Below are 17,625 nucleotides of genomic sequence, written 5' to 3' on the forward strand. Positions count from 1 at the left end.
CATCGATATTGCGTGCATTACTGAGACACACCTGACCAATGTGGAAAATTTCAAAATTAATGGGTATTCTATATACAGGGAAGATAGGCCTAATCCAATAGCTTCAGGTGGCGTTGCAATCTTTGTGCGAAGAACTTTGGACCATCATAATATATTTTTTCCTCGTTTATCTTCGGTAGAAGCTGTTGGTGTAAAAATTAATTTAAGTCATGGTGCAGACTTTCGCTTAATTTCTGTCTACAAACCCCCGAACAAACGGCTACACAATAATGACTTGCAGGTGCTGTTTGCAGAAAATTGTTCGACTGTTGTTATGGGGGATTTAAATTGTAAACATCAGATATGGGGTTGCAGAACCACAAACCCAAATGGAAACCGTTTGTTACGACTTACAAATAACTCAAACGTAATGATTGATGCGCCACAAGAACAAACACATTTCCCATGGCAACCTAATTATCAACCAGATATACTAGATTTGGTTTTGCACAAAAACTTTACAGCTCCAATCATTCAAAATGTTTTACCCGAGCTGGACTCTGACCATTCTCCCGTTATAGTAACCTTCTTCACGCAACCTCAATTTAGTTGTCCACCTCAACGATTAGTTAATGGAAAGATAAATTGGGAAATTTTCAGTGCAGAATTGGATAAATGTTTGGAAGGTATGCCTAAATTATCGTCTTGCATCGAAATAGAAAACTCTGTAAAAATATTTACCGAATCATTGAAAACTTGTGCCAGGAAAGCTATCTTAAATCCCTCACGATCCACGCCAAATAACGACTACTATCATCCTCCGATGAGAATAATGCGTCTGATTAGAGAAAAACATAAAGTTAGACGACTTTGGCAGCGATACCGTCTACCACACTTTAAAAGGCAACTCAACGAACTGGGAAGACGAGTGAAAACAGAACTCGAGGAATTTAGAATAGACAACTATAAGAAGTATGTTTCTGATATTCATCCGAGTGACCCAAATATGTGGAAAGCAACTAAACGTCTTTTAAGTACTCCTTCGATCATACCTACGTTGAAAAAAGACAACCTAATCTGTGAGACTGATTCACAGAAGTGTGAACTGTTGGCAGATTTTTATGAAACTACATTTCAACCCACTGATCTTGCTGATTATGGTGACGATGAGATGGTGAAAGAAACTTTGAATGGACAATTTTTATCTGCTGAACTACCAATAAAGTTTGCATGCCAATCTGAAATTAAAGCAGTAATTAAAAAACTTCCACTCCGTAAATCACCTGGCCATGACCTTATTCCTAATATTATTTTGCGAAATCTCACCAACAAAGGCTTTTCATATTTCACATCAATTATTAATGCATGTTTGTCTAAATCTTACTTCCCTTCTATTTGGAAGCATGCGGAAATATCAGTTATTCATAAACCCAATAAACCGAAGTCTTCTCCATCGAGTTACCGTCCAATCAGCTTACTTTCTACGCTTTCTAAAGTCTTTGAAAAAATCATCTTGAAACGAATTGCCTGTTACATGGATGCTGCAAATATAATTCCTGCTCATCAATTTGGATTTCGGCCAAAACATTCGCCCATACATCAAATCCTACGAATATATGAAACGATAGTCAAAGGGTTTGAGAGGAAACAGCACACAGTAACGGCATTTCTTGACATATCTCAGGCATTTGATAAGGTATGGCATGACGGTCTTGTCTTTAAATTGATTAATTTCGGATTTCCAAAATATTTAACCAGTATTGTAAAATCGTTTCTCTGTCACAGGACCTTCTCTGTTAAAATTAGTTCTTCCAAATCATCTGTCCGACGAGTCAATGCAGGAGTTCCACAAGGTTCAATTTTGGGCCCTGTATTATTCAATCTATACATGGCAGACATCCCTCTTCCAGAAGACGCCTCATTAGCTCTCTACGCCGACGACACTGCTATCCTGTGCCAACATTCCGACATCCACGAGGCCACGTATTCCCTGCAATACTCTGTGGATCTTCTCATTGATTGGTTCTACAAGTGGAAATTTTGCCTAAATTCAACTAAATGTGAGACAAAAATATTTTCCTTGAAAAAACATACATTGCCACATGAAATTCAAATATATGGTAACTTTCTACCTTGGAACCCTGATGACCAGGCCATAAAATATCTTGGAGTATGGCTGGACAAAAAACTTAATTAGAACTACCACGTTAATCAAAAACTGTCCCAAGGTTATGCACGCCTTGCAAAGCTTTTCCCTTTAATCAATTGGAAATCTACTCTGAAGCCAGCTTGTACAGTTCTAATCTACAAATCAATAATTTGGCCCTTGATTACATTTGCATCTCCTATCTGGGGATTAGCTATATCAAAAAACAAACTCTTCAAAATTCAAGTGATTCAAAACAAAATTCTAAGAATAGCGGTGATTGCTCCCTGGTTTGTTAGAAACAGGCATATACATGAAGAACTAGGAGTGGAGTCTATCTCGGCCTTTATTGAAAAAACCACCTCAAAATTTCTAAAATCTTTAAACGATGTTCCTGGTGCATTAACTTTTCGTCTTGGTGAAGCAACTGAGAACAGGAGGCTACGTCGAAGGCTCCCTCAAGATCTATTGGATGAATGAAGCCTAAAGACGATTAAATTATTCTCTAAATTAATTATGTTACAGGGTGTACAAGGTTTGGGCGAACCCACGATGTTATTATAGTTAATTTCTTTTTAATTTTGTTTACCCTTCTGGGTACTTTCCTGTTAAAGGGAACATTCATTATTATCGATGATTTTTTTCTCGATATATCGATAGTAGCAAATTGAAACATATCAGCTGACAACTACGCGATAAATATTGTTCAGTATCAACAAACAATAATGAAATAAAACTGTTCTAAAAAAATAACCTAACATAACTAACCAAACTTGCTATAACATTTACAAATTCCGTGTTTAACTTGCCTTTTCTATTATCAAACACAAACGGCATTTTAAATGGTCCAACAAGTTTGGTTGGTTATGTTAGGTTAGCTTAGAATATTTTAGCCTAAACAAGATCAGTTAGTTGTTGTCAATTTTTAATGGATCGTAAAATAAAAATATCGATATATCGAGAAAAAATCATCGATAATAATGAATGTTCCCTTTAACAGGAAAGTACCCACTTCTGTGTATAATGTCTACATTGAACCAGAAATAAATGCTGTAAAAAAAAATAAAAATAAATAAGTGTAAACAAAGAAAAGTAAACACAACAACATATTAGTTTGTTTTGTAAACAGCTGAGTCAAAAATAATATTCATTTGAACAAAAGAACTGGTCACATGTTGAAGGAATTTAAAAAGTAAAAACGCTAGTAGAGCTAGTGACGTAATTGATTGTCTATGTTTATTATCCATTCCGTTATCAGTTCCAATATCCTTGATAATTAAACCACCCTCATTGAATCAATGTACATCGTAATTCCCCATATTCATTTATTTAAACTATAAAATATTCAGCGCCTCCAAACGTAACCACAACTAAACACACGCCAAACAACTTTTTTAGATTTCATAAAAGGATGGTTAGTCTAATGCAGTATCCTAGGTCAATGATGACGTTGTGTTCAATCTGTGTCATTCATCTGTATATCTTTGGATAACACCCGTCTGAGGTTTTGGTTGTAAATTAAAATCGTATTCCTGAGGATTCTTGATCTCCATCTTTATCTTTATGACATCAATATTTCCGGGCCTAATCCAAACAAAGTTCAAGCATTCAAAAACATTGATTGTAAACAAAAAGCTGCCAAGATTAATTAAAACATGTAAAAATTGTGATTTTCCTACCCTTTCCAAAAAAGTTGAGCAGTAAAATAATTTGCATATCTTTTTTATTTAACTCGTGTACAGAGCCTCGACTTGTACACATCGATGGTGATACTTATCTCGGTGGTCTACTAATCTTACTTATTTCCTATAATCAATGACAAAATCAGAGTAAGTAACCTCATAGTTCTATTTGGCATTTTTATAACTAACCAGCTGTTGGTTAAAACAAATTATATTGCTCTTAAACAAATCGAAGATTACAAAGATTGCTTAAAATAATTTGAACACCCTAGTATTTTACTATGTATATTTAATTAATCTGTCATCCTCTTACAGAAGAATTGAACGTATCAATGATTAGCATTACACATAGTATAAATAAGTCAACCCTAAGTATGTCTTTACATGTTTATCCAAATGCTGAATTTGTGACACAAAAGCTGAATGTTTACAGCTGTTATGTTAAGCAAATTATTTTATGCCAAAAGCTAGTTTAGAATCTTAGCGTCGGCTGCTAGACTTTTTAAAAATTTAAACTCAATTTCTAAAAAACTGGGACCCAAAACTAAAATTATGGCTTCGACATTCCCTAGTTCTCAAAATTATCTTTCCTTCAACACAAAAATCATGAAAATCCGTCTAGTGGTTGATTCATAATCGTGAAATAAAAAAACCCTGTTTCGTTTTAATATTATAGATAGATAGATAGACGAGGTGTTAGCCCGTCCTGCGTACGGGAATCGAGTAGTCCATTAAAACTGTATATGATTCAGAACAGCTAGTTTACAACTTGGTGGCCGATTCACACACACTGGCTTTGAGTACAGTAGCAACATACCACCTTCCACTGCATAGGCCTACTATCACTTACCGTACCTTATTTTACCACATTGGCCACTGAAACCTCTAAAATGATCCTGGCCTCCCGTTCTCTTCTATATCCCCTGCCATTTCTAAGGAAGATACCAGTCTGAAGATGTCTTTCATTACTTGGTCTTCCAAGTGGTCGTCTACCTTGTCGTACTCCTTGGAATACACTTTTGAAAGTTGAAGTATCTTCTCTCTGCCACGCAAAGCCTGTCCAGCCCCTCCGGGATCTGAGCCTTTTGGAATGTACCCCTTTATCAAGTTTCTGAATCATACAGTACTACTGGGATAGTTATGATATGGTATGAATCGATTTTGGTTTCTACTGACACCCTGCAGCTTACTGGTCAGTTTCCTGGAGACCTACTACACTGGTTGACATTTTCATGTGTACTGTATGCAGTCATACTTATATTCAATCATCTAGAAAAAGATGTATCAACACGTAAACCACTTATATCTTAAAGGATTAAGCACTTATACTTAGACGGATTGCATTTATGACAAAACTTGATTATACGTTTAAAAAGTTTAGTTCAAAATTACACAATCTCCTGATAACATAGATCTTTTACGGTAGGTAATAAACTGGATTTTAAAGTGAAATAGTGCGTAGGCAAACTCTGGATCAATTTTGCATACAAACAACTTGTAACATAAACATTTCAATGACAGTTAGAAACCAGCTGTTAGTTAAACCATCACTAAAACGACTTTAACTCGTCCGTCGGCTGCTAGACTTTTTGAATATTAAAACTTAATTTCTAAACTGGGACCCTAAACTAAAATTATGGCTTCGACATTCCCTAGTTCTCAAAATTATCTTTCTTTCAACACAAAAATCATGAAAATCCGTCAAGTGGTTGATTCAGAATCGTGAAATAAAAAAACACTGTTTCGTTTTAATATTATAGGTTATTTTTGACCACCTGGTTATACAGTTAATATTGAGCCATGTTTTGTTTTGAAAACATTCGATAGTATTGAATGTCTGTAATGACACACGCTAAAATACAGTTTTTTAAACCATTATGGGGTTTCTTATCGAGACGGATGTCTGTCCACAGTAAAGAGTTTTCTTATGTTTCTCCAATACCTAAAGACCGTTACCAAGATGTCACTGCCCATCTGAGAGTTAACATATTTGCGGACGAACCTCTAAACAAATGTCTTGACATATTCAAGAAAGGCGAACCTCAGAAAGACTTGGAAACATTAATTAACACCGTTCTGAAAGAAACCCTATCTGTGATGTTGGTGGACAAAGAAACAGGGACTAATGCAGGCGTCTTGTTGAATTGTCTCTACTTACCAGCCACGGTTGAAGAAAAGAAGAGATTCAGTGATTCAGTATCCTGCGATAAGTTTAAACGTATTGTCACTCATATATACGAAGTTAACAAGCCGTTGCAACTATTTCCAAAATTCGATGTTGAAAAAAATATTTGATATTAGTCTCGCCTCTACAAACTCAAACTATCGCAGAATGGGTTTGATCCAACAGTTATTGGGTGTTTCAGAAGACTTTGCGAAGAAGAACGGTTTTAAAATTTTGAAAGCGGATGTGACTGGAGCGTACTCCGCAAAGGCCTTAAAATCTGCTGGATTGAGGTAATTCATGAAATAAAATATGTTCATTATCTAGACGAAAATAAACGACCTATATTTAAAGTCGACCCCCCACATGATGCTATACGAGTGTTGTTGAAATGATTAGGACCAGTGAACATGAAATAACCTAAATGTTGCTATACTAATTCGTAATGAAGGTCCACTAAAAACCGTTCAGAAATGTAACTTGAACTTTTAATGGACTGTTAATTACTTGGTTGTCTAGTAATGTCTTATGAAACAAATGTGTTAGCCCTAAATCTATATTTTTTATAATTTAAAAATTAAGTTTTCATAACCTTACAGTATATTTGTAGTTTATTAAGATAATCTCATGGCTTATTTTTCCAGCCCTTTTTAAAAATAAGCTTTTTTGTATGTTTTATAGTCATCTTAATTATTTTATTGGTCCCAAAGATAGACGTTATTCATATAACTTTTAGTTTATGTCAGTTCATTTTCAATGTGCGAATAAGTTATTCCATTAATAATTTTAAAATAATTTGAGATATATAGTCTAAAACGGGTGTTGGTCAAATAATTTTCTTATACATCTTCTCCCTGTTACAAAGCACAGGCTTAGCTATTAGTAACCAATAACGTAGGCCATAGGGTAATAGAATTTTAAAGTAACTTTATGTCAAATTATTTGTCAAGCCTTCAAGTCAAAGATTCTTCACTCACGACTTTGCACTTAAACAGTAATCGTACTTAATTAGCCAGAAACTAAAATCACGAAGTTTGAATACTTGCCAGTAGGTATGTTAGAAAATTCATTAGGTGCGAAAGTAAAGAATTTCTACGTTCGTTGTTAAAAGGTGGGGCCTATTTAACATGCAGGCTGCGGACATATTAAGGACAGAAATAGTCACGAATGGCACGCGCGGATTTTATTCCGCGCGCGATTACCAAATCGACAATTCACAACGGGGATCACCGCGGCCACCTTCGCTTGCAGATTGTCTTATTAGCCGAAGCACTTCTACCGGTAAACTGCTGAACAGACAGCATTGAATAATGCATAGCTTGAATTACATAGTGTATTTAGATAACAAATTATAGTTGTGAACACTTCTTGTGTTGCGGTTACTCATGTGAAACCAGCATCAAAGGTAGTTTACTTATCTCGTACGTCTTCAGTCCATGAATGTGGTCGTCGGTTTCAACCATCTTCCAAAAAACGTTTAGGCATTTTTTTCACCAGTCCAACCACGCAATTCACGAAAACCAAGCTTCAATTACTATTCTACTCTTATTGCTTGGTTTTGACACAATCCAATAAATATGTTTTTAGTAGTCAACCTATTTTTATAGTCAATCCAAAAACGTCGCGGCTGTTCCGTTGTTCGTGGGCAGGCTGCACCATTAATCATAAGCCTCGTCCTCATTGGCTGTCTAGACCCTGACAAATAGATGCTGTCCAATCACATCTGTCGTTACAACTCATTTACTCCTCGGCTTCTTGTTAAACAGCTTTAAATAGCCCGCCGTCGTAGTTGAGGGAATCTACTGTAAGAGAAATTGACTCATTTGCATCTGTGTTGTGACCGTTTGATTGTACTATCTGTTAAGTAGTCTGTGAGTAGTTTTACCTCCATTATGGGGCCTATTTGTTTTTAAATTAATAACTTAACATTATGTATTTTTGACAAGGTTAATTATCTAAAATGTAAACCTACATCTATACCTGAAGTAAGAACCCATACTTTAATCAACGATACACATGCTACGCAGAATTAACTATGTTATGTTGTGTACCTCAATAAGTAGGATTAGAGAAGGATTCAGTGTGAATGCTTCGCACGGGTCAGCTAGTATCATTGACTATACAGTCAATGCTAGTATGTACTTAAATTGTAAATATTTACTGACTACTGACTGAGCCTCCGATAGGGTCTGATGGCCATAGTGACAGTTAGAAATCGGCCAATAGGTATTGTTTATTGGTAGGCCTATAACAACGATTATTATGCATTTATTTATTGTGTAGCCAAATTGTATTCAAATATAACCCCAAGTGTGTCTTTCACAGAGTCAGCTCATATGAAATTTATTTTTCGTTCCCTACTTATTGATATTTTTTTATAATATGTTGCATAAAATACAGCTATATCTACTGTACACTGGCTACATTGGAAATTGTGTACACAGCAGAAATCATTAACTAACAGAAGCGTACTCTGTTGTAGATTAAATTAATATGCATACATTTTTAAGCAAAACTGGCTTAAACTTTAACCAGTTACGTCAAATTCTACACATTGTCAAAGGCAATTGGCTACTCAATCTTTAGACCTGGCGACCTGGGATGTTAAAAAAATCTTGTGAGAAAATTCTACGTAAGTGTCCGATCATTTATCGATGCCGTGCAGTACAAATACATTTTCATTTTATCTTTGTATTTAAAATGTTGTTAAAACTATTATTGAATTGTTACTCGGCTGTTGTGATGTGTCCATCTGGTTTAATAACGAGTTACTTCGTAATAAATCCAGTGTTAGATGTTGCCATATTTCTGCCGTTACTAGGAACGATTTTTTTCCTTTTTGAAGACTTATCAAATATTCAGTATTCAGTTGAGGATACTCGCTGATATTTTGACCAGCAGCAATGGACGTAAACCATCGCAGTGCTTGATGAGGTCGTTTGACATGACTCATAAACAATTATGCGGGTGTCATTAAGACCCACATGTAACAAAAGATTAAACCACACAGTCAGTGCCTCCCCTGCCTTGTCATTTAGTTTGAATTATCATCAAACCTCTAATATCATAATTTTGAAACCCCGTACGCATAAGCCAATCAGACAGAAACCTTCCCAGGTGGAAGAATTAATCAAAGTACTCCTGTAGATTCAATTGACGGTTTGGTGATTCATAAAGGACAAACATAAATAAATGAATTGTGTTGTGAATTTGGTTTATCGAATGGTAATATTAAAACACATTTCAACAATTCCAAACCTGTAAATAGAGGCCTATACACGGTTTAATTGTGGGAAAAAGCTGATAAAAAGATTGCTTGGTTTCTGAGTAAATATGGATCATACACAGTACAAGGTGTTAAACCCTTTTATTATAGATAAAAATAGTTTTTTAGTGTAATAATGCAGGTGTAGTACTGATATCAACCGGTTGAACAGAAACTTCAACCCATCCAACCAAAGAAGGAGACAAAAACACGTAAAATCAAAAGCTTAAATTTTATTGATTACTAGCTGACCCGGCGAACTTCGTATCGCCTAAGTTATAGGTTTCCCCTAAGACAGACCGATGGAAAGAAAGTACCGTTACGTTTAATTTTCAAGATGATCTCGTTTGCATCGCTCAATCACGTCCTGGTTGAAGTTCGTTCGCTACGCTCACTCACCTTTGGGTTGGATAAGTAAAATACTGGAAAACATACGAGTAGTATAAGAATATACTCTTATGTTTATTATCTATTTTACAAAAATATTTAGTTTGGTCTTAGTTTCGTTTTCATCAAATCCCAACATCTACACAAAATAGAAATTATTTTTTATAAATAATCATAAACGATAGTTTTTTCACGCCGATTTTTATTTTTTATTCCTTAATACAAATCAGTTAATATTCGTTAGACAAATTATATGTATAAAATAATGGCTCAATAGAGCAATGGGGGAATTGCGGCACCATCTTCTAACCGAATGCTTCGAACTTTACGTCTTTTTCCTCGAAAGTATATTAAATTTATTATCTAATTACCAAAAGAACTATTGTTGGCTCTGGCAATAGTTTAGCAGTAGCCTATGTGGAGTAACGAACATTGTGTTAAGTTCTTGAGTCACTATGTATTCAATTAATTTCAATTTTACCCATAACATGACATGTGTTCATGTACAATAAAAAAAAACTGAGATATCCAACAGAAGAATTCTAAGTATTAAGATTTCCTCATGAAAGCGAGAGAATATTCACACCGTAATCTACAGTATTATAATGGTGTGCAATCAACAAATTACTCTTACATATTCATGGGGTTAGAACTGCATTTTAATAGGCTGACAATGATGAGGAATGAATCCTTATAATTTATAGTTCCGATGGACTCCTTGCTGGTTATTAGTTTGATTTAGTGTTTCAGTAGTTGAATGGGGAAACCAATAACATATGAACGTAGTGACACTGTAGTTTAGAGAAGAATGACGACAACTCAATTATTGAGATAGCCTGTCCGCGCCTAGCCTCATCAATATGTATTGGTCGAACGTATAAACTAACCTTACAACCCAACCGGTAGTCATTCTTAATCTGATTTGGAATCAATCATTATAAGGACCTTCTTGCATTCATTATAATCGTCGATCTTACGTATGGGTAACTGTATGTAAATACATTTTCCCTAGAAGTTCTCAGTGTTAACTTTGTGTTTAAACTGATTAGTTTAAGCCGTTGACTATTAATACAACGTTTAAACACAGGTCTGATTGGAGGCAGTCTAGATTAAATAGTTTTAAAATATAAAGTTACGGGTAAAATAAATAGCCTACTAATACATTTTATATACATCAAAGACTAATCCAGGTATTAAAGAGTTTCCGTGGAATATTTTCAATGGACAAACTATTGGAGAAGTGTAGAGCCGTATAGTTATACAGGGTGAATGAAAAGTCAAGACCCCCCATCTAATTTTTTCTAAGTGAGTATACAGAGATTTACTTTTGGTGGTCGTGCAATCTTAGCAGGAAGTTTCATTTTATGATTTGTAAATTTTTTAGTGACCCCCAATAAGGGGGGATTAGGGGCAATTCAAAAATTTTAAATGTAAACCCCCATCAAGTGACACCTCATTTTGAGTCGCTTACAAAAATTAAAGAATGTTGAAACTCAGAGTTCACTATCTCTTCTCTATCCAAAATGGTAGCCATATATTACCACTACGAACAAAAATTACCATTGATTTTCCATAACATTTGACGGGCTGCTATTTTGGATAGAAAAGAGATAGCAAGCTCTGGTTTTCATCATTCTTTAAGTTTTTGTAAACACTTCAAAATGAGGTGTCACTTGAAGGGGGTTTACATTTTAAATCTTTGACTTGCCCCTGAAATCCCCCCTTTTCGGGGGACACTCAATAATTTCAAAATCATAAAATGAAACTTCCTGCTAAGACTGCACGACCACCAAAAGGATATCTCTGTATACAGTATTCACGTAGAAAAATATTAGAGGGGGGTCTTGACTTTTTATTCACCCTGTATATTTGTTACTATTAATTTTTGATGGTGCATTTCATAAAGTACGTTCTACAATACAATAAAAGATCTCCCTGATTGAGACATATTTGTGTTTTTTGTTTGAAATACAATAAAATAAACTCGTGTTTTCATTGTTGTATGCAGCGAACACATAACAAAATAGAAGCGCTACTCGGAGCGCAGGAGCGTGGCAGTCTGACTAGCCGACGAAACGGACAAAGATGGCGGCGCTAGCCTAGTCTCGGCGTCTGCAACGCGCTGGTCGTCTGCTATGCTTCGAGTCAGGGTTGTTTACATAGGCTTTATTTAAATGTAAAAATACTTTTGTATAAAAACTACTTAGGTTTTTCTGGAGTATTAGTATATTGTTGGAAATATCTTAAAGTAAATAAATTGTTTTACTTTATTGTTGCCGACATAAAATTTATCTAATGAAAACCTTTACCCTTAAGTTCCTATAATGAATTATTCCTAACTGATTAGACAAGCACAAATTCGTTTAATCAGAGTTTACTTGGATATTTCCAAAGTAGTGGTTTAAGAATCGATAAGGTTGATGTTAGTTCCGGATTACCAATAAACACAAACATAATTACTCTATTTTATTGATAAATTAAAATAACAATAATCAGCATGTACTCTGGACGGATAAAAAAAGAGTAAACTATAATATAAATTAAAACTGGTCTTAATTTAAGTAGTGTTACACGTTACGAAGTAAATTATTTATAAAAAAATAATTGAATAATTTATGAAGAAAATGATAATAATTCTTTTGAGTCTAGAATCAAATAAGAGATTTATAAATCTTAAGTTATTGTCATTCTTTCTGTATTATAGCTTGAAATACATTAGAGGTAAGTAACCTGCCTGATCTACTGGTCTCACTTAAACGCGGCTTCAGGCTGTGTATTGATCACTCAGGGATTGATTTTTAAAATATCGATTACACAGTAAAAATTTGTGATTTTTTCTCATTTGTATTAGAACAATAACACAATCTGCCTCATTGTTAATTAAGGAACAAACCATGAATTTATTACTGGCAAAGGTGAACGTACTACCTGTTGTAAATTGTAATCGTAGGCATATGGTACAAACTATTCGACCTATTGTTTGATCCAAAACATAAAAAGTCAATACTGGAAATTGTAAATGAATTAGGAGTGAACATTGTACAGGGATGTCCCGTTAATCCTTATGTTACTCCGAATGGATTTCATTTGCAATTTCTCAGATTTCCCTTTTACGACAGCCCATTCCAGTTTTTGGGGTGTCGGGTCACTCGGGTTAGTTACCTTCAATTTCAACTTAAAATTGTTTTGATTTTACGTGGCAATCGCAAAAGAGAAATTCTTTAACACACACAAAAGTAGGGTACTACTAATGACTATTTTCCGGAAATTACTAAGTGGTTGTAATTTATTTCACTTAGTTAGTCGTCAGTTTAGGCTTATTGAAATATTTTTTTTATACAAGACAATCATAATACTAAACGTGTTGTTTAGTTTTAACAAATTAAAATATATTAAATGAATGAATTTATTTCCTATATTTCAGAACACTGTATACAATTATAATTGTTGAAATATTAAAACTGGTCTTTATTCAAGTAGTGTTTCCAGCTGTAAAATAAATTACTTATAATAAAAAATAAACTGACAATTCCAGAATCAAATAACAAATATAGTATCTGCCCGCTGTAAAATATGGGGCTAATTCAGTTTGAGCAAACACATAAACAAAAAATACTTGTACTTAAGGTAACGCTGTTATACTGGAGAGTTGGTGTGATGGCGATAACCTACATCCTGCTGAGAACTAGTCAAGTGATTGTTCTTTTACAAAAATAGTACACATTTCTCAGGATATGAAATAGACAACAATCATTTTTGTTTAGTAATTAAAATGATTGTTCAAATATATTACAATGTTAGAGTTCGCTACTATGTACTAAAAAATAAGTAACGAAAGTCTTCACAAAAATAAAGTCAGGCAATATCTCAATAAAACTGTAATTTTTCTGGGACAATAAATTGAGTGTAATTTTACAAACATTTGGGAAGTTTTATTTAACTTACATAATTATCTTTAGTTTATCTTGGATGATATTGAAAGCAAATTAGTCCTTAAAAAGCTGTGCCAAACGGTTGAAAATTCTTCATAGACAATATATTTGAAAATGTCTTTAATATATACAATATTACAGTACACCAGTATAAATAAAACATTAAAACACTGCACGCTAAATTTATAGACGACGGCCCGGCGGGGCAGCGGGCGTGGCGCGGAGCAGCGGCAACGGCCCTCTTGTACCTGATATTTTTAGAAAACCACGCACGATAAAAATTTTTGGCGAATCGGATAGTTAAATTTGGTTATTTATCCACAACTTTCCCGCTGACGAAATTACTCTGACCAAAAAATAAAAAAATTCCTCGCTATACAACTTTTTCATGTCTGAATGTGAAAAATTAAACTACATAAGTAAAACAAATATTTATAAATCAATTACTATCATAACTATTAATTTTATATTAACACCATCGTTATCATCAGTATCAGATCTACAAGTGTGCAACATTTCAGCAATTTTTGTCAACTATTAATGTTGTTTATGATCGTGTATTTGTCGCGGGGTTTTTAATGCGAATTGTGCTCGCGGGTCTTGGATTCAGGCTGTATGACGGACCAAGATGGCGGATTTGGCCACACTTTCAGTGCATTTGGTTAAACGCCGTGTCCTCTCTATTATTATTATTATTATGTGCTCGCTGGTTGTATGATCACGTTAAACTATTAACTTACAAAAACACGATGTAAAAATTCATGAAAATATTCTTGTTTACATGCATGAGAAGGTTGATAATGTTAGAAAACTTACTTGCAAAATAGATTTTTATTACAAAATGTTTAAGGATAATTTGAGGTGAGATTCGACCCATCGGGTCACATCATCGTGATTGGCAGGATTTAAACCCGGGCCAGTTATTGATTTTCTGCACTGTAATTTCAATACCAGCCACACCACGCAGATCTTTTCATAGTAGGCTAATTAACTGAGAAACAGCTAGTACTGTCTATGCAATATCAGACAAACTTATTTAATGAATTGTCTAAATACACACTACATCCCACCAATGTTTACCCTAACTAATATTATTATAAACTGTTAAATTACCTTTTAGAGTTTTAAAAATAAATCCATCTACTTTAACAGCTTTATTCGACTCGAAAATTTATTGGAAACAATCATCTATCAAGCTACAAAAATATCACCAGCAGTGTAATGACTTGTTAACGATAAAAGTCAATTTATTGATACTGTTAAGCTTTGGTGATTTGAACGGTTTGCGAATTGGTTCGTATAAATATGTATATCTGTTGACATACGATGTGGGTTGGAAATCATAACAGGGTGTTGGGTTTCATTTTAGTAGCCCACTGATAAAACTGGCAATCTTTGAATAACAAATTCTCGTATATTAAGTTGAAAACGATGGAATTAAATGTTTTGCTAAAATTACCTCACTAGACGCACTGTTAGTATATGCTCACTAGACTCACTAGATTTGTTCATAGTAAATTGTTTCTTTTTTTTAATGAATTGTATCAATATTATTGTGTTTATACTCTTATACATTCAATTATTCAAATTAAATTCTACAATTAAAAACCTAAGTTATTGTTTACTTACAAAACCCATACTGTTTGATTCTGTATCCCAAAAAAAAAACTGAGTTAAATTAATAATGACATTGAAACAAAAATCAGCTAACATGAAGATTTAAGATCAATCTCGTAATATTAACGGATTTTTTGTCCTGAATCTTATGTCAATAATTGGTTTTGAAGATTTGTGTGTAGCAGGATAAATAAAAAAAAGATATTTGTGCAGCAACAATTTTTAAGATACAATCTGCTTTTCGAAACAAATAATTGTTGTCATTAGTCTACTTAAACCATACATTATGTTGAACATTGTTTTGTTTATCTAAAAAAGATAGTTTATTGAAACTCACACTTTAAAAAAGTTATGATCAAACCTATTTTAACGTACGGGATTCAGATTTGGGGAACGGCATTCAAATCCAACTTAGTAATAATACAAAAATTCCAGTTCAAGGCGCTACAAAGAATAGTATATGCCCCGTGGTTTGTCTCGAATCATACAATCCATGAAGATTTCAAAATACTTACATGCCTTTTACCAATTTTTCATCTGAACTGATTGTAAAATAAAATAATAAAAAAATATTTTTTTAAATCTTGTAATGATTGCTATGTGATTAAAACGATAATTTTAATACTTTTCTTTGAAATGGCAACCATACGATTGTAGATGAGTGTTGGAAGAGTGGCGCGATCTTGTGGTCATGTTACTGACTAACTAACAACTAGACCGACATACTCCTTAGACACAGCTATTAATTAATGGTATTACAACAAATAACATAAAGTGAACCCTAAATCCTAAAATCTGCTCTAAAATCTAAAATAAAGAGAAAACCGTTAAGTCAACAATAGTGAACACAAACGACACCAACATAAAACCATTGACTATACAAAACACACGATACAATAGACATAATATTTTAGGATGAGTATTTTAATTACACTTTTTAGTCAATGATACCAAACAACACTAAAATTGTTATTTTTGGTTTGTTACACCTTAAATTATGCTTTGTATCTATATTGTAACACAGAGTACAAAGTTTCAGTGTAATAAAAAATGTTCTCAAGCCGCTGATCACAACTAACTCCAAATATGTTCAGATTATAATCTAGGGATAATATGTCGTAAGTAAGGCTTAAAGGTCGCACAAAGGAAATACAAAATACTGCCTCAATCCGGTAGCAGAGCTGAAAGTGGCCAGCGTTATGTAGACTGAGCTGAGAATTTACTGTCCGGTTCAGACGGCTTCGTTCCGTCTCACATAAAGTGATCCGTTTTATTCGCTTTTTCGTGTTGTAAGCGATAAGGTTGATACAGTTCATCACATTACTTTCAGGTGAGATATTTGGAATCTAATTCGTTACTTTCGTTTAAAATCAGCAAAATAAACTCCGTTAATATAGCTATTCTATTACTCGAAACTGAAGTTATTTGTCCAAGAATGGGTTTTGTAAAGGGTTTTAGTTAAAGAAACAGCTGATCCTAGTTACTTTGATTTAAAAAAATATAGCTCAATGATCAAGACAACTGGGTCAAGATTTGAAACATCAAAAACAGAGTGTTCTTATGATTGTACCTTCCGATTACTTGATGATGAGTCCTGTTACGACTCAGCCGTCATAGTTGAAGGAGTTCAGCTGACAAGTTTTTCTTAGCATGAGGAACAAATTCTTTTGTTTTAAGATAAGTTTATCTTTAGTTTATAATGAGTACCAAACTATAAATTCAATAAATTATGACATTTCCAAAAGACGTGGTATTTGGTTGAATTTTAAATGAAAAGGAAATGAAAATGAAATGAAATGAAAAATCGTTTATTTACACAGGCAAAGTTTCTTACACTTAACCTGTACGTTAAATTATGATATAAATATTTTAACAGAATCATTTAAATTTAATCATTTAATTTTAATGCAAGTTTGTCGCCATAACACTATAGGCAGGCCATCTGCGTCCCTATATATAGCTATCGGCAAATTTAATTTGCATTATGGAGTCGAGTTATCTCAGGGCCCAACCCCCAACCTTCAGAATAAAAGATATAATTGAATTAATAAAATAAATGCAAATCTACGAAGTGTTGTTTGTTCAATAACCACTTTTTAAATCTTAGACAAAAGGACGTCAATAGGATTCTGTTAAACATGGTTTAATTAACTTTAGTAAAAACTATCCAAACGATGAATTTCCATTTATTTAAGTTAAGAATGCATATTTTGACTGATTACAGTGTCATATTAAAGACCAAGCTGTAATCAACCATTTACAACACATATTGGTTGGGAACGAAAACATTGGGAATATTCAAGTGAACAATGGCTTTCTGGTCAAAAGTTATCACACATTGTCTGATTTTATTCCTCCCGAAATATTCCTCTAAAATACGATACTGCAATTCAAAGCTTACAGGCCTTTTTATGTGGTATTGTTTTATAGCTATTCATCCTGTCCACGCAATC

General features: G+C 33.8%; 1 protein-coding gene across 1 annotated transcript; it reads left to right on the top strand.

Moving 5' to 3' along the window:
- Positions 1–5,641: 5,641 nt before the first annotated feature.
- Positions 5,642–6,514, top strand: LOC128985050 (uncharacterized). Its single transcript, XM_054404423.1, has 2 exons — positions 5,642–6,084; positions 6,202–6,514. The coding sequence occupies exons 1-2, from the start codon at positions 5,650–5,652 to the stop codon at positions 6,364–6,366; spliced, it is 600 nt and encodes a 199-aa protein (XP_054260398.1). The 5' UTR covers positions 5,642–5,649; the 3' UTR covers positions 6,367–6,514.
- Positions 6,515–17,625: the final 11,111 nt, after the last annotated feature.

The sequence above is a fragment of the Macrosteles quadrilineatus genome, unplaced genomic scaffold, assembly GCF_028750875.1.
Source record: "Macrosteles quadrilineatus isolate MER2022 unplaced genomic scaffold, UCM_ALF_1.0 Scaffold_2__2_contigs__length_208266976, whole genome shotgun sequence".
In the NCBI taxonomy this organism is placed as follows: domain Eukaryota; kingdom Metazoa; phylum Arthropoda; class Insecta; order Hemiptera; family Cicadellidae; genus Macrosteles; species Macrosteles quadrilineatus.